General features: G+C 42.4%; 4 protein-coding genes across 4 annotated transcripts; 1 reads left to right on the top strand and 3 right to left on the bottom strand.

Annotated features, from left to right (window-relative positions):
• Positions 1-279: 279 nt before the first annotated feature.
• On the bottom strand, positions 280-3,085 carry zc3h10 (zinc finger CCCH-type containing 10). The gene is made up of 3 exons (XM_067242501.1): positions 2,946-3,085; positions 1,122-2,368; positions 280-1,016 (listed from the first exon to the last, which is right to left on the bottom strand). Exons 2-3 carry the CDS (start codon positions 2,238-2,240, stop codon positions 504-506), a joined length of 1,632 nt encoding a protein of 543 aa, XP_067098602.1. The 5' UTR covers positions 2,241-2,368; positions 2,946-3,085; the 3' UTR covers positions 280-503.
• A 1,869-nt stretch (positions 3,086-4,954) lies between these two features.
• On the top strand, positions 4,955-12,025 carry si:dkey-28n18.9 (sorting nexin-5). The gene is made up of 14 exons (XM_067243748.1): positions 4,955-5,078; positions 5,415-5,528; positions 5,799-5,906; positions 6,047-6,107; positions 6,256-6,383; positions 9,862-9,945; positions 10,035-10,109; positions 10,233-10,263; positions 10,537-10,624; positions 10,738-10,777; positions 10,858-10,944; positions 11,063-11,152; positions 11,339-11,404; positions 11,522-12,025. Exons 1-14 carry the CDS (start codon positions 5,073-5,075, stop codon positions 11,660-11,662), a joined length of 1,119 nt encoding a protein of 372 aa, XP_067099849.1. The 5' UTR covers positions 4,955-5,072; the 3' UTR covers positions 11,663-12,025.
• Positions 8,419-9,594, bottom strand: LOC136945647 (carcinoembryonic antigen-related cell adhesion molecule 3-like). Its single transcript, XM_067239603.1, has 3 exons — positions 9,543-9,594; positions 9,021-9,311; positions 8,419-8,753 (listed from the first exon to the last, which is right to left on the bottom strand). The coding sequence occupies exons 1-3, from the start codon at positions 9,592-9,594 to the stop codon at positions 8,419-8,421; spliced, it is 678 nt and encodes a 225-aa protein (XP_067095704.1).
• A 1,130-nt stretch (positions 12,026-13,155) lies between the features above and the next one.
• LOC136950115 (carcinoembryonic antigen-related cell adhesion molecule 3-like) lies at positions 13,156-15,392 on the bottom strand. The gene is made up of 5 exons (XM_067244223.1): positions 15,338-15,392; positions 14,927-15,217; positions 14,053-14,370; positions 13,622-13,912; positions 13,156-13,344 (listed from the first exon to the last, which is right to left on the bottom strand). The coding sequence occupies exons 1-5, from the start codon at positions 15,387-15,389 to the stop codon at positions 13,169-13,171; spliced, it is 1,128 nt and encodes a 375-aa protein (XP_067100324.1). The 5' UTR covers positions 15,390-15,392; the 3' UTR covers positions 13,156-13,168.
• Positions 15,393-16,485: the final 1,093 nt, after the last annotated feature.

Raw genomic sequence — 16,485 nt, 5'->3', positions numbered from 1 at the left:
TCATGAAAGTACCAAAGTTACTTTTCACCAGAGCAAATCACATAAATATAAACTACCTTTAAAGTAAATTCTCTGTCAGCGTCACATTCTAAAAACGTTCAGTTCCATGATTACATTTACATTTACATTTAGTCATTTAGCAGACGCTCTTATCCAAAGCGACTTACAGTAAGTACAGGGACATTCCCCCGAGGCAAGTAGGGTGAAGTGCCTTGCCCAAGGACACAACGTCAGGTGGCTTGACGGGGAATCGAACTGGCAACCTTCGGATTACCATGATATTCTTGTGGCATAATTTAACAGTTTGTTACAGTTTTTGGTGCCTGTTTCAAGGGTCCCTTTGGCATACTACAAACCTTCAACTTCACAGGTCAGCCATAGCCACTTCAGTCTCTGTCTGTCTGTTATCTGCTTTAAGTGCCACAGAACACCCAGTCTCAAACACTAGCTTGAGCTCATTCTGACAAACAACGACGAGTCTGAACAGAGAGGGTGAGTTTGGGTCAGTGAGGCAGGGTGGTGATCCTCATACTCTGGCTGGCGATGGGGTAGGATACCATGGGGGTGGTGGCATGGCTCATAGTAATGCCCGCCAGAGGCTGTGCCATGGATACAGCCACAGGTGCCACGGATACAGTCACGGGTGCCATGGAGACTGGTGGTGCCATACCCTGAGCAATAGTCTGGACCAGGGCAGCAGAGAGGGGGGTGATCTCAGGGTTGAGGTGGGGGGGGGGAGCAGTGGGCTGGACAGAGTTGGCTTGAGATGCTGTAGGGGCTCCGGTAGGAGCTACCATGTCCTGTTGGTTGACTGGGCGAGGCTGCAGCCCTGCACTGCTCAGGGTTGTGTGAGTCTGGGCAATACTGTGGTTGTAGGAGCTCACTGCACAAACAGAGGGCACCAGGCTCTGGTCAGGGGGTGCAGAAGCAGAAGACAGGGTCAACACCTTAGTCTGGCTCCTGAACTGGGCATTCTGGTCCAGCAGAACTTCATTAGTGGCTATTAAGTTAGACACCTGAGAAAGACATAAACAATACAACATCAACATGAAAAAAGTTCAAATGACATGATCTAGCAGGAATGTTATGTATAGATTCAGGCAAAATTCAAGCACAATTACCTGCTTCTTGAGTTCCTCCACTCTCCTCCTCAGCAGAGCATTCTCCTCCTCCAGGAAGCGGTAGTCCATGTGCCGAGGCTGCAGCGTGGCCTGAACCCCCAGCTCGTAGTGCCCCCCTCCACTGACGTCTGACAGGCGCAGCCCCTCGAGCCTGCGCCTCTTCAGTTGCAGGGCTGTATGGTCAACAGGAACCTCCAGTGGCCCCGTCTCAAATAGCCCACTTTCATACAGTGGGTCATACACTGAGCAAGGACCCCTGTCATATCTACGCTGTCCCGATGGCCCCATGGACAAGCATCCTCCCATTCCCACAGCTCCAACTCCCCCAACCCCTGAGATGACAGGGTCTCTGCAACCCCCCAGGCTAGGACAACCCATACCAATCATGTTACCCCCACCAACACTCCCAACTAGTCCAGACATACCCCCACAGGCACCTCCCCCTGCTCCACCAACCCCACCACCTGTGTTTACCATGCCACTGGCCCCTGGTCCCATCACTCCCCCCACTCCCATACTGGGCTCATACTCAAAGTCCTTTTTAACATGACGGAATTTACATTTGTTGCCCCTCTGGCATTCTCCTTTTAAGAAGTCTCTGCAGATGGGGACCTCTCCTCGGCTATGAGGGAGGTCCATGGGGGACAGTCCTAGACCGGCTGCCACTTTCCCCCTCAGCCTGAGGGGCAGCTCTCCAGTCTTCTTATAGTAGTCCTCATCCTCCTTTGATCCGTGGACAAAACGGCAGTTGGAGCGTACACATTCCTTATTTTGGTGGTCGTGGCAGAAGATGAACTCATTCTTCTGCACCCCCAAGTCTGGCACCTCATTAAAGTCTGGATGTCTAAAGCGGCAGCGTTTGCCCCTCTTGCACACATTTCGCAAAAAGTCCCTGCAGACACCATCAGGGGGAACTCCTGAACCCAGACCCCCAGCTCCGCTCCCCCCACAACTCCCATTCCCTAGAGCACCTCCTCCACCCATACCACCAGACCCACTGCCCCCAGCTGATACCCCTCTGCCCTCTCCTGTGCCCCCCAAACCTGGCCCCCCTTCCTCCCCCACACTGCTGCTGTTCCCACCACCACCTGACAGGTAGGAGCTGTCCCGGTCAGGCATGCCACTCTGCCCAGTGCCAGGGAAACACAGCACTCATGTGTGTGTGGGAGAGGACTGCATCTGAAAATCTTTTATATATGGTTTACAAGAAAGATTCATTGGGCCACTGTAATCTTCTATCGAGGCATCTGCAAAACAATTCAAAACAAGTTTTTAAACTAAACTTTCAATTTAGCGTTTCAGAACCATGAACAATAATTTAACCAGCAATCTAATTTAGCACTGCAGTCAGCACAGTTTTTTTGCATAGCTATGTCAAGTTCAGAAGCAAGGTAAACTAGCTAGCTAGCATGCTAGCTACAAGGCTTGGGTCCTCTTGATACTAAACAAAATTTCGGATGACAGGGGCAATGTTATCTTCCATCCTAGCTAGTTAGCCAATACTGTACTATTGTATCCCAAATGCTATCACAAACTAGCCACAATATTATCTAGCTATCTTAGCTAGCTAATAAATATCTGTCCAATACTGTACCTGAAGTTTTACGTGCTGGAAATATTATAGACTCGTGGCATTATTACACTGCAGTAAAATAAAGAGGTTTACGAAACTAAAACTGCAAGTTTAGTAATGCAAGCAGTTGCAGCGAATTTACCAAGTGCTAGCTTTTTCTCTGGGCTATCTCAAAGTCTAAGTTAGCTCACACTAGCTAGCACTAGCTATCGGACAAGCTTGACTAGCCCTTCTAGCCAAAGAAGACTTACCAATACGTAGCTATTTAGCCATTCACGCAGAGAGAACTATGACTTTCCGTAGATGATTATGGAATTTTAGATATTTTGTGAATGTGAGATTAGCGTAATATTTTACTATCATTAATCTAGGCCCTGGTATATAGTCTAAAATAAGTGTCTCATAACCACATTGCTGGTTTGGAAAACCTTAGTTCTTCCGTTTTGCTGTTATGCTGCCTCCTACTGGTTGACAAGTAACAAGTAGCCTATTTACGACTTGGTTTGAGATTTTTACACATCTTGGTCATTGTATGGTATCTACAATCAATGGCTTCAACCTACTGATGCTTATCAGTGATTAATAATACTGCTAACTGTCCTTTCATCATTGGAATGCCAAGTGCTAACATGTTGCATCAGGATGTATGCTGCAATGTGTGCAATATATAGATCCGCATGAAGGCTACAGTTTTTAGAAGTCTTAATATTTTTCCAGTTTCAGACTTGACTGTTCTCCCTGCTTGGCAGAAAAAATATGTGTTTTTTCTCCGCAGGACGCTGTTCTGGAGAAAGCTTTTAAGGTGAACTCTGAAAAGGCGGACACAGAGAATAAGCAAGATTATTATGAATTCCTAGGTATTAATAGGCCTTTGTTGAACAGTTGAAAACGGTCCTTTGGGTCATTTAGGCATTCCTGAATGAGGTCGAAGAGGACCCTGACTCTGAGGCCAAAGAGTGGATGAACTTCTTCCATCTCAAGTTGGAGGACCTGTTCCAGAATGAAGATGAGGAAGAGGACTCCTTATGGGTGCAGGAACAGGACTACCATTGTGGGAATAACATGACGGGGGCGGGGCAATCATACTGGGGCAATATCTGTCAAGGTGAGAAGGAGGAGGAGGAAGGGGAGAAACAGGCTGAGGGAATTAATTTCTGTTCTGTATATCCTAGCATCAAATGATTCTTACTGTATATTGAGAGGACTACTATGAGTAACCACAGTAGGTTTCAGGCATCTCGCACTTTCCTAGTCAAATTTAGCAGGGGGTGCAATTCCTAGCAAGGCCCAACATAGCCCTGCCCAGAAATGCACGCCCCCTAAATTTGCTGTTCTGTAAATCCTGGCCAGTACCCAGCTAGCTTTCAGTTAGGGTAGCTAATAGTGGTAGTGCTTGAGATGTGGAAGGTGGAGTCAGTTGGCTGAGCGGTGAGGGAGTTGGGCTAGTAATCCGAAGGTTGACAGTTCGATTCCTGGTCATGCCAAACTGACGTTGTGTCCTTGGGCAAGGCACTTCACCCTACTTGCCTTGGGGGAATGTCCCTGTACTTACTGTAAGTCGCTCTGCATAAGAGCGTCTGCTAAATGACTAAATGTAATGTAAATGGAGTGTTCGATCCCAGGTGCTGATGAATGTCGGCCATAGTAACATTTTGCAGTGGGTCTGTGTCTTGGCACAAAAGGTCCCATATTTGGATAGCTGTGGTCAAGTAGATAACCCTTTTTTTTAAGAAAGATTAATATATATGTTTTTATTTTTTATTTATCCCTACACTAGTGATCGGGGGAGGTCTGGTAGCAGGGCCAGATCAACGGTAAAGGTCACAGAAGTCTAGAACTCTAACCCTAAGTAATAGACCCCCCATCCCCCACCCAATGTAACCGCTGATAGCGTATTCTTTACTCTATATCTAAGGTTCATTGCAATGTCTCATATTATCTCATATTATCATATTATCTCAAGTGGAAGTGAGCTGTCAGTGGATTCACTACTAAAAATAGTGGCACTGCTTTTGCTTGGTATGAAATCACTGCAAGTGTACATGCCTTTGCGGCTGTCTCAGAGGAATGATTTGGACTGTTCTGTACTCATTCCTGTGTGGGTGTGGCTGTGGAGTTACTGAGTAACACATAATTCACTGCCCTCTTTTTTGCCTGCAACAGCACTTTAGTTTGGGCTCTATTTCCCTCACTCGCTCACAGGACCAGTGTGCACTTTGAACTGAAGGATATCCTGTGCCTCATCAGCACAGTGGGATTGTGTGAATTCTCTACTGCTTATAGGAGACAAAATACCCCTGCTTTTATACTTTTATCAAACAAAGTGTTTTACCATTCAGGGAAAAGGACTGCACATCACGGTAGCCTGCCTTCTGAAAATGATGGTAAGTGGGATTTAGTGTACTACTGATAAGGCTTCGAAGTTCTACTGCTCCTGAATGTCATGTGATAGGCTGCATGCCAATCTCAGCCACATCATGATTCCTCCTATGCCTGTAGGTTTAACAGAATTGAGTGGCTACAATATACAGTGTCCAATGTGTACTCATACAACATTTTCTCTGTAGATATTGTTTCTATCATTAATCTAGTCATTAATGCAAAACCAGCTCCCTCTCAAGTCAGCTTGATGGCTTTATGAGTACAACATCGCACCCGATGATCAGCCTGCTTACTGACCTTGTTTGGTGCCTAACATTCAGGGATGTTAATTGTTTCAGGAAGAGGCTAATGAGGCGAGGTCACCTGGGTTGAGTGTGAGCACCCACAGCATCAGGGTCACTGAGGCAGTGAGAGATGGGGACACGGTCATCTTCATTGTCATATCTCAGAAGGTGAGTGAGGGATCATATACTGGAGTTTACCAAAGCTGCAGCTGCTGTTTTCCCACTGATCATGTAAAAGCTGTGCCAACTGTGCTATCTATGTTGTACACACACACTCACGCACACACGTACAGTATTCTTCTCACATTTTAAAGCATCTCATTATTACTTATCTTCTCAACATTTATAATCTCCTCAGACTTCTTTTCTCACTCTATTTCACTCTCCCGCCCCCCTCTCTGTCTCTGTCTCTCTCTCTGTCTCACCCCATCCCTCCAGTTGTCTGGTACTGGGGAGTACCATGTGGACAGAACATATGACGACTTTGAGTGGCTGCAGCAGAGCCTGTTCTGTCCAGAGGGTGTCCCTGGAATACAGGGAGTTATTGTGAGTGGGACTTTCCTGGCTTAACAACTGGACTCATAAACCTATAAACCATCCACCCATCTTCCACACAGTAGTCTAATGTGAAACATAACAGATAAGACACTGTCTCATATAAAGAAACATGTGATTTCTTCTTCCAGTTTCCTCCTCTTCCAACAAAGCCACAGGTGAATGCACCAGCCAAAGTACTAAAACAACTTGGTATGTATTTCTGAAAAACATCTGAGATTTGCATACGCCTAAACCCACCTACTATAGTTAGAACATAAACGTAAGAACAAGCCAGCACTTCTTCTGTAAAAACAAGCCAGCACTTCTGGCAGTGTCTGATAACAGTTTTACCCTGTAGGTTTCCTTGCCATGGGGAAGGATTGGCAGATATACTGCATGGCACTAGAGACCTACCTCCAGCAGGTGGCAGCCCACACCACTCTCAACAAGAACCCGAACCTGGAGGTCTTCCTCACCAGCTCAGAGGTACAGTGAGGTTGGCTTGTAGGTAGGTAGTTTAAACCAGTCCACTCCAACCCCCTGGCAGAGTACAGTGGGTGACTACGTATGCAACGACTTATCAGGCTCCTCATAACTAACTAGTTCACTTTGTTTCAATGGTGCTTCATGTACGTGCATAGCATACTTTAAGAAAAAGGAAGGGACTGAGTTGTTGCCTAAAAAGCCTTTGTAATTGTATTTGCTCAACAACACTGAATGCAACAGAAAGTGTTGGCAATACTAAAGTAAAATGATTACATATATTTATAGAACATTAGTTCTAGAAGTACATTTATTTTGTTTTAAGTATAGTCTATTTATAATGTTTAACCAATGTAACCAACAACACTCAATAGAAAGTATAAGTCCTTCAGAAAACTTTCATTAATATAATTAAGAAATAGGTACAATACAAAATTGACACTTAACAACTGACATGTGACACCTGATGTCTGACAGCAGAAGGAATATATACATATTACATGTTTTTTTTTGGTGTGTTTTTCTGTTGCTAAATATGCTGTCAGAAATGCAGTCTACAAGCATGCTGGGTAGAAATGTTGTACCTAGAAGAGGCTGTGAGACTGACAGGACCACTGGTTCTAGGAGGTTCTGCCCATCTTGACAGTGGCATACTCTGTGTCTCCCTTCTGGTCCATCATTCTCCCTGCTGCTCTCTTTCCACCTTCGATGTGGACGATGGTGGAATATGTCAAAATTTCCTCCTTTCAAGGGAGACAAAATTGCATACCATGTTAAAGTCAGAGAACTAAGTGTTTACCTATTTGCCATTTCTATCTCTTGAACACAAAACTAATTTAATTGTTATCTTACTTTTTCAGTGAGGGGTGCAGCCATCCTAGTATCTGAGTCATTGTGAGCGGTTGTGTCATTGACAGATTGATTATCCTAAACAGACATGATGGAACAGCACACACAATAATCACAATCACTAATAGAGGATGTATTGTTTCTTTAAACATAGTTTTGCCTCTGAGATCAGGTCCTGTCTCGGGTCAACAGATCCTCTGGAGCTTTGTTACCTCTTTTCTCTCTCCTCCTCCTGTTTTGCTCACACCATCTTCATCCACTGTTTTCTTTCTACCTGAGATTCACAATTCAATTCAACAAGAAGCTGCATACATAGTAATTACTGCGGTTTTAAACAGGGCATCCTAGTGGACTTATGGATGTGCAATATATAATTTCTTAAGTTTGGTAAACACCTTTGTTTTTCATGTACAAACACACAGCCACTCCAGTGATAATAAGTATTAGAGGAAGGCCCACAAAGATGAGATTTGATGGAGGTGGAGTATATTTGGATGTGCCTCCTGTGTTTTCACCTGTTAAAGAGGATCAAACAGATGACAACTTGAATATGAGAGCTCAAACAGACACTGACATTTTTACTATGACTGTGACATATTTATGAATTAATCAGTTCTTTGCATTTCTCTTGGAGAGAGTGGTATACTATATCAAACGATGTACCCATCAGCTTGGCATTAGTGTTTAAGAGGAGCTCTTTTTGCAATTTAGTGGGATATAAGTAGTCCCCTTATGATTTGTGATGAGCCTAATTTATATTTGTTAACGGGAACTAGAGAATGAACAACTATATTTGCAGTACACTATACAGTACCTCTTGTTCAGTTACAACTGGGGTTCCTTTAGAAGTACCTGTACATTACTGTATGTACTAACATGTATTTAACTTGTACTTATGTTTACTAGTTGTGTCAAGAGTTCCTATGGGAATACATTTTAATGAAGAAAATTGTATTTATATATCTAAATATCTAATAGGAACAATATTTCATGGAATACTTATTGTTTTAAATAGTATAGTGCTGTATGTTAACAATGCTCTGTTGAGTGCTGGGCAATGTGCATGCTGTTGAAACACAAAATTATTGTTCATGGTACGTGCTGGAATGCCTCAAATGTAGGATTGTCAAGTAAAACTACAAAGCTATGATCATTAAGAATGCTCCAGTCACACAACAAAACAGTGATGCTAGCAGCGTCTCTTACCACGAACAGTGAGGCGAACATCTCGGAACTGATTATGCAGGATTCCGCACCTATAATATCCCTGATCCTTCTCAGTGAGGTGTGATAGGAGGAGAGAGAGGTTCCCAGGTGTGGTCTCATTAAACAGCTCCATTCTGCCTCTGTAGAGATCACTCTGAGTTACTGGTACCAAAACTGAAGTGTTTTCTTCATTGAACCTCCATGTGAAGCTTGCAGGTCTGGTCTGAAGGTCAGTACAGGAGCAGGGCAGGAGGACAGACTGACCTGAAGACACAGTGATCTCTATAGGGGTCTCCTGCTGCCCAGACAGAGTACAGCCTGAAGTAAAACAGAACAGTAACAATCATTATATTATATTGTTTGGATGCATACAATGTTTTCACACTCATCTCAGAATATCACATGGCCAAGAGTATGTGGACAATTGACCATCACAGCTAGTATATGAACATTTACCCATTTAAAAACCATAGGCATTAATATGGAGGTGCTCCATAGGTGTCACAATATATCATGAAATACTTGTTATAAATAGCATAGTTCTGTTTGTTTTAACTCAAACACTAAACTGAAGTTGTGTATTACCTTGAACACTTAGTAAAAAGTCTCTGAACTGTTGATTTAGAATTCTGCACCTATAAAATCCCCGATCCTTCTCAGTGAGATGTGAGAGGAGTAGTTTGGTTTTATTAAACTCCAGTCTGTTTCTGAAGAGATCACTCTGAGTTACAGGCACCCAGGGTCCATAGCCTGATGCACTGAACTCCCATATGAGGCTGGCTGGTCTGGTGTGAGGGTCAGTACAGGAGCAGAGCAGGAGGACAGACTGACCCGCTGATTTAACAATTGTCTGTACAGTGCCGGGCAATCTGCATGCTGTTGAAACACAACATTATTATAGACATAAAAGGTTACAAATAAATGTACTGTATAATCCATTGTATAAATAAAACATAACATAATCACATGACAACATTTATTAATGGCGTAGTGTTTGTAAGGGTTTGTAAGGGCAAGCGACTGCCTCATTGAAGATTCTTGCTAAACCATATCACTGAGTCTCATAATTGTAAATCTAATGTTAAACAAAATTGTTGTTAGACTTACCTTCACTGCCCGTTAGCAGGATCAAGTTGACCAGACAAACAGAGAACCACATAGTAGCTGTATGCTTGTGTTGATCCAGGAGAATCACTGCTGGACTAAGTTAGTGTAGTGAATTATAAAGAGAGACAGAAAATTATGGATCTTGTTTCAACATCCCTGTTGCGTTTTTCAGTTCTCAAACCACATCGACCAACTGTAATTTCATCATTTCTCCTTTTCAAAAAATAATGTTGTTTCTCACAAACATGACGTAATGACAAGCAGCAAACACCTCGACAAAACCCGTAAAACACTGATAAGGTAAGCCTGTGTGCTCCAGCCTCCAGGCCGTCAGAGGGTGAGGAAGGGGATCTTCAACCGTCTCAGCCATGCCATGGAGGGAATAAGGAAAGAAAGCCACAAGGTACCTCAGTTCTAACATCATCATACTCTGCACCACACTCACACCACACTGGAGGGATTTGTAAATGTCATCTGTTTCTCTCTTTCCAGGATGTGGATGAGTTTTTTCAGACTGAGCGTGATAACAACCTGACCCTCACTGGCTGCTCCAAGTCTGCCATGGAGGCAAGTACTCTGCCCTCACACTCACACACACACACACACACAAACACACACACACAAACACACACACACACACACACAAAGTCACTTATTTAAATTTGTGCTGATCTTGTTGTCTTTCTTCAGAAGTTCCTTGATGTGGTGATGACTGAACAAAGTAAGAGATCATCTTTGCTTCCCATAATGCAATGTGAGTCAGAGAACATAATTAGAAAGTGACAGAAAAAGGTTTGTTTAAGGAGTTTCAATGTGGCATATTTGAGGCAAGATCCTAAGAATGATATCTGTTCTATTTATTGACTTTTTGACTGTGTAATGAATTTGTTTGTGACATAGACAGTTTACTTCTGTATTTATTGTGTATTTCTGTGTTGTCTTAATTGACCAGTTCCACTGTACTTCATTCATACTGTACTTCTACTGTCTTCAGAAATCTCTGTAGCCTGTGGACACTTCTCTGCCTCGCTGCATCTTTGTGTAGAACATCAGGATGACTCCGTGGCCCTGGCCTTCTCAAAGTGAGAATCTCAGATTACCATAATGGTTTACAGTATATGGCACAACTTGCATCTTATATGTACATAATAACAGTTTAGAAATGTACTGACTGACAGTCTATTTCTCCTCACAGGATATGTGTTAAACTGTCTGAGGTCATTGATTCAATGAAGGTAAAGGGTATTATTCTAGTATTTCCTTTACAGTCATATCCATGGTGTGTATCTTCAACTCAGAGTGTTTGTTTGGTTAGAAAAACCTGGACAATGTAGCTGAGAACGACATGAGCACCCTGGGTCTGGGTCTGGACCTGGATTCTCGCTACCAGGAGGCTGAGAAGGTTAGACTGTCACTTCTAAACCGTCATAAATCCCTTTCTGATTCTGATCACTCCTCAGTTGACCAGAGTTTTATACCCAGACAGACATGTTTGTGTGTTTGTGTCTGTGTTTGTCTAGGAGATGCTATTCAGGAGGACCTGTAAACTGGTGGAGTTGGAGACAGCCAGCCGGAATGCAGAAAAAGCCAAACCTGTAAAGAAAGCCACTGTAAGTCATGAGCAAGACACTGAGATGGACTGTTGCAGTTCTTCAGATGTCCAACAGGTGTCAGTAGCCCAGCACAATACTTAAATGGGCTCAAAATGGGAGCCGTTGCTTAATAATGCTGCCAGTGGATTTGCTGAACATGAACCCGAACAACTGCATGATTGAATGTTTGTGTTCCTGGTACAGATGGAGGAGGTGAAGAACACAGTTGAGAAGGAGTTCGATAACATATCTGGTGTAGCCAAACAGGAGGTAACCTGGACTTTCTATTTCCAGATTTGGTCATTACATTTTCCATATAAGCTCAAGTGTACAGTCCATATTTCTTCAATGTTGTGTGTGTGTGTTTCTGTGTTCTTGTGGTTGCAGATTGGCCGCTTCCAGGCCGCTCGTGTGATGATGTTGCGCCGGGCTCTGACCTTGTGGTGTGAGAAGCAGCTTCATACAGCCAGGGAAAGCTCCTCCCTCTACAGCCAGCACCTGCAGGCTTTCAGAGACATGGAGGAGTGACTGCAGAAGGCAAACACACACTTCTGATCACTATGAAGCCTGAATGTACACTGTAATTGTTACCATTTACTGCTTGATTTTATACAAACAGGTGCTAAAATAAATATAACTGAATCCTCACTGCCAAGTATCTTAGATGATGTGAAGCAGTTACAGAATGCGAATCCCACACATACCAAGGAGAAGGACAAGGCAGGGGCATTAGCATGTCTGCCCGCACTACTGCAGTGTCAGAGATCCTGGGAAGCTCTTGAGCCTTAACCACTTCAGTGGGGTCACAAAATAACGTGTGCAATTGTGTTAAACCAGCATGCCTGTGTGTGTTTCTCAAACTTTCCTTCTCACTCTTTATCCATTCTGAATGCTCACCCTGTTAAGTTTTCTATGTTTATTAAATAACTGTTTTCTGCTTATGTTTTGTGTGTCACTGGTGTTATGGTTTTTTACCGTTTATACTGTAATTTGCTTCTAGATTTAGCCTCTAGATGTCATAAAACATTAGTCAAGTGTAACTAGTAGACAGACCCCAGCTAACACAATTACATTCTGATGTAGAAAAAACATCATACTGTTGTAATTATGAAGATGGTTAATGATTATGGACTTAAAGATATTTGTAATCACTCTTTGGTATATGCTATATTATTGGAAACCATATTATTACAAGTTATACTATAGGAAACCATATGCAAAGCTGTTTGCTGATTATTGTTATTCCTAAACAATAGTAGGAAACATGAAGCCCAAAAATAAGGTTTAAATAATTAAAGGATGAGTGGAGGAGAGGAGCATGTGTATGCTTTCATAAAGGACCAGGACGCATAGCTGTAACTTATGAGACATATTTGTGGCCTTACGCCCAGAAGCCTAATGCAGCTGGCTGTTCAAGGTCAGAAAGAGCCTAATTGGAAGAAGTGTCTATGTAGGAAAGTACCTGTTTTGAATCCCCTGAGACAAGGGATCCGCTTTGTAAGATTACCTAATGTCTACGAAACCAACAAATATCGTACCATATTAACATACAATGGGGAGAAGACTATATAAGTTAAATTGTCCGGAGAAAACTTCAGTCTGATCCCGGGATCACGCTCACGTTCTATTGGGAATCTTTGTTACCTGAGAACCAATAAAACACTTTGCATCGACCATGCTGAGTTCCAGTGCTGTTTTTAAATCTTGAGAATTGACTGAAGACGTACAGAACTTTTGTTTCATCAATTCCAGGACATGACCTCAAAATGATTTTAGTCTCCACAAAGTCATGGTTATATACCTGTGGTGTCAACTGACAAAAGTTAGTACTCCTGAATAGCATCTCCTAGACAAGCAAGACTTGAGGGGAAAGTCACAAATGTCTCTGTTACGTTCCTTGTTAGCTGGGACTGCATCCAGAGAAGTGAGAAGGACTGGTTTTAGAGAGCATATGGACATGGAAGTAAAGTAATTAAGTAACTTGCAAAAGAAAAGAAGATGAACAAAAATCACGTAACCAATGCTGTAAACCTTTTATTGTATTTCTACAGTCTCAGAGTAATTTTCATAGATTGCTTTAGAGAGATCATTCTGGTTGCCCTGTTGCTTGGTGGATGTGCCCCTTGTTTTCAGGAACACACCTAAGAACATCAAATGGAAGATCAGCACTGCCAACAAAGCAAAGGGGATGTACTGAGGTGGTGGAGGACCTGGTCAAAAACAAATAAAGTAATAGTTTAATAGTTTTCCAAGATTCTCCAAGGTAGTTTTACTGTCAGTTATGACTTACATACAGTATATCACATGGCCAAGAGTATGTGGACAATTGACCATCACAGCTTGTATATGAACATTTACCCATTTAAAAACCATAGGCATTAATATGGAGTTACTCCATAGGTGTCACGATATGTCATGAAATACTTGTTATAAATAGTATAGTTCTGTTTGTTTTAACTCAAACACTAAACTGATGTAGTGTATTACCTTGAACATGTAGGAAAAAGTCTCTGAACTGTGCATTTCGCATGTTGCACCTATAATATCCCTGATCCTTCTTAGTGAGATTTGAGAGGAGGAGTGTGGTTTCATTAAACTCCACTCTGTTTCTGTAGAGATCACTCTGAGTTACAGGCACCCAGGTTTCAAAGCCTGATGCACTGAACTCCCATATAACGTTGGCTGGTCTGGTGTTAGGGTCAGTACAGGAGCAGAGCAGGATGGCAGACTGACCCTGTGATTTATCAATGTTCTGTCGATTGCCGGGCAATGTGCATGCTGTTGAAACACAAAATGATTGTTCATGGTACTTGCTGGAATGCCTCAAATGTAGGATTTTCAAGCAAAACTACAAAGCTATGATCATTAAGAATGCTCCAGTCACAAAACAAAACAGTGATGCTAGCAGCATCTCTTACCACGGACAGTGAGGTGAACATCTCGGAACTGATAATGCGGGATTTCGCACCTATAATATCCCTGATCCTTCTCAGTGAGGTGTGATAGGAGGAGAGAGAGGTTTCCAGGTGTGGTCTCATTAAACAGCTCCATTCTGCCTCTGTAGAGATCACTCTGAGTTACTGGTACCCAAGCTGAAGTGTGTTGTTCAAGGAACTCCCATATGAAGCTTGCAGGTCTGGTCTGAAGGTCAGTACAGGAGCAGGGCAGGAGGACAGACTGACCTGAAGACACAGTGATCTCTATAGGGGTCTCCTGCTGCCCAGACAGAGTACAGCCTGAAGTAAAACAAAGCAGTAACAATCATTATATTATATTGTTTGGATGCATGCAATAATAAGAGTTTCCCATTCATAGACATAAATGGTTACCTGAAGACTGCAATTGGTTGCAAGCATTATTGTTTGGATGCATACAATGTTTTCACACTCATCTTAGAACCTGTGTTTTTTACCATCCACAGACAAAATATTGTTTCATACATGTCTTCTTTACAGATAAATGTACAACCCATTGTATAAAGGAATAACATGATACATGATCAAATTAATATTGGCACACTATGAAAAAATAAATAAAGTAATAGTTTAATAGTTTTCCAATATTCTCCAAGGTAGTTTTACTGTCAGTTATGACTTACATACAGTACACCACATGGCCAAGAGAATGTGGACAACTGACCATCACAGCTATATGAACATTTACCCATTTAAAAACCATAGGCATTAATATGGAGTTACTCCATAGGTGTCACGATATGTCATGAAATACTTGTTATAAATAGTATAGTTCTGTTTGTTTTAACTCAAACACTAAACTGATGTAGTGTATTACCTTGAACACGTAGGAAAAAGTTTCTGAACTGTGCATTTCGCATGTTGCACCTATAATATCCCTGATCCTTCTTAGTGAGATGTGAGAGGAGGAGTGTGGTTTCATTAAACTCCACTCTGTTTCTGTAGAGATCACTCTGAGTTACAGGCTCCCAGGTTTCAAAGCCTGATGCACTGAACTCCCATATAACGTTGGCTGGTCTGGTGTTAGGGTCAGTACAGGAGCAGAGCAGGATGGCAGACTGACCCGGTGATTTAACAATGCTCTGTAGAGAGCCGGGAAATCTACATGCTGTTGAAACACAAAATTATTATCGAAATAAATGGTTACAAATAAATGTACTGTATAATCCATTGGGGATATTGACACCTAGTGATGCCTTCAGAAAACTGAAGACATTGTTAGGCTTACCTGTATTGCCAGTATTCAGGATCAGGTTGAAGAGACACACAGAAAACCACATGGTTGCTGTATCCTTATGTTGACCCATGTATCGAAACAATGCAGGACTGAGTTAGTGTGTATGTGTGTAGTAGTTGATAGAGACAGGAAAGGAAATAGATTATTTCAACATCTCTGTTGGCCAATAAATGTGATTCAGAGTTTAGTTTTTGCAGAAGTTGCATTGTTCTTTAAATAAGACAAGGTCTGGAGTCTGGGTCTCACTACCAGGATGCTGAGAAGATTAGACATCTAGATAGTTGAGTAATAGTGTGAGTTTTAGGTCTGGCTAATCTGAAAGCAAAGTAACGTTGCCATGCAATGAGATATTATCGTCATTACATTGCAAAGGGGAAACACCCTGTGGTTTGTAACCACATGGTTGCTGTATCCTTATGTTGATCCATGTATCGAAACAATGCAGGACTGAGTTAGTGTGTATGTGTGTAGGAGTTGATAGAGACAGGAAAGGAAATAGATTATTTCAACATCTCTGTTGGCCAATAAATGTGATTCAGAGTTTAGTTTTTGCAGAAGTTGCATTGTTCTTTAAATAAGACAAAGTTATCTTTGTTGGTGTTTGCATATTTGTGTGTATGTGGGTGTAACTTTGCATGTTACAATAATTAAAAACGTATAGTATGTCTTGTACTATAACATCTGGAGTCTGGAGTCTGGAGTCTGGGTCTGGAGTCTGGAGTCTGGAGTCTGGAGTCTGGGTCTGGGTCTGGAGTCTGGAGTCTGTGTCTGGAGTCTGGGTGTGGAGTCTGGGTCTGGAGTCTGGAGTCTGGAGTCTGGGTCTGGAGTCTGGAGTCTGGGTCTGGAGTCTGGGTCTGGAGTCTGGAGTCTGTGTCTGGAGTCTGGGTCTGGAGTCTGGATCTAGAGTCTGGGTCTGGAGTCTGGGTCTCACTACCAGGATGCTGAGAAGATTAGACATCTAGATAGTTGAGTAATAGTGTGAGTTTTAGGTCTGGCTAATCTGAAAGCAAAGTAACGTTGCCATGCAATGAGATATTATCGTCATTACATTGCAAAGGGGAAACACCCTGTGGTTTGGACTTCTGTAAGAAAAACTGCTCTGAAATGTATCAATTTAAAAGAAGGTGAACTATGTTAAG

Source organism: Osmerus mordax, chromosome 1 (genome assembly GCF_038355195.1).
Source record: "Osmerus mordax isolate fOsmMor3 chromosome 1, fOsmMor3.pri, whole genome shotgun sequence".
Taxonomy (NCBI): Eukaryota; Metazoa; Chordata; class Actinopteri; order Osmeriformes; family Osmeridae; genus Osmerus; species Osmerus mordax.
Note: the sequence above shows the minus strand (reverse complement) of the source record. Positions and strands in the feature narration are given on the sequence as shown.

Coding starts and splice junctions, on each gene's coding strand:
- si:dkey-28n18.9 (XM_067243748.1), top strand. Junction 6,108..6,255: donor CAAAGTACTAAAACAACTTG/GTATGTATTTCT, acceptor TTTACCCTGTAG/GTTTCCTTGCCATGGGGAAG. Junction 10,778..10,857: donor AGGTCATTGATTCAATGAAG/GTAAAGGGTATT, acceptor TTGTTTGGTTAG/AAAAACCTGGACAATGTAGC.
- zc3h10 (XM_067242501.1), bottom strand. CDS start 2,240: ATGCCTGACCGGGACAGCTCCTACCTGTCAGGTGGTGGTGGGAACAGC. Junction 1,017..1,121: donor TGGAGGAACTCAAGAAGCAG/GTAATTGTGCTT, acceptor TGTCTTTCTCAG/GTGTCTAACTTAATAGCCAC.
- LOC136945647 (XM_067239603.1), bottom strand. CDS start 9,594: ATGTGGTTCTCTGTTTGTCTGGTCAACTTGATCCTGCTAACGGGCAGT. Junction 9,312..9,542: donor CCTGCTAACGGGCAGTGAAG/GTAAGTCTAACA, acceptor GTGTTTCAACAG/CATGCAGATTGCCCGGCACT. Junction 8,754..9,020: donor CTTTTTACTAAGTGTTCAAG/GTAATACACAAC, acceptor GTTTTACTTCAG/GCTGTACTCTGTCTGGGCAG.
- LOC136950115 (XM_067244223.1), bottom strand. CDS start 15,389: ATGTGGTTTTCTGTGTGTCTCTTCAACCTGATCCTGAATACTGGCAAT. Junction 15,218..15,337: donor CCTGAATACTGGCAATACAG/GTAAGCCTAACA, acceptor GTGTTTCAACAG/CATGTAGATTTCCCGGCTCT. Junction 13,345..13,621: donor CTTTTTCCTACATGTTCAAG/GTAATACACTAC, acceptor GTTTTTGACCAG/GTCCTCCACCACCTCAGTAC.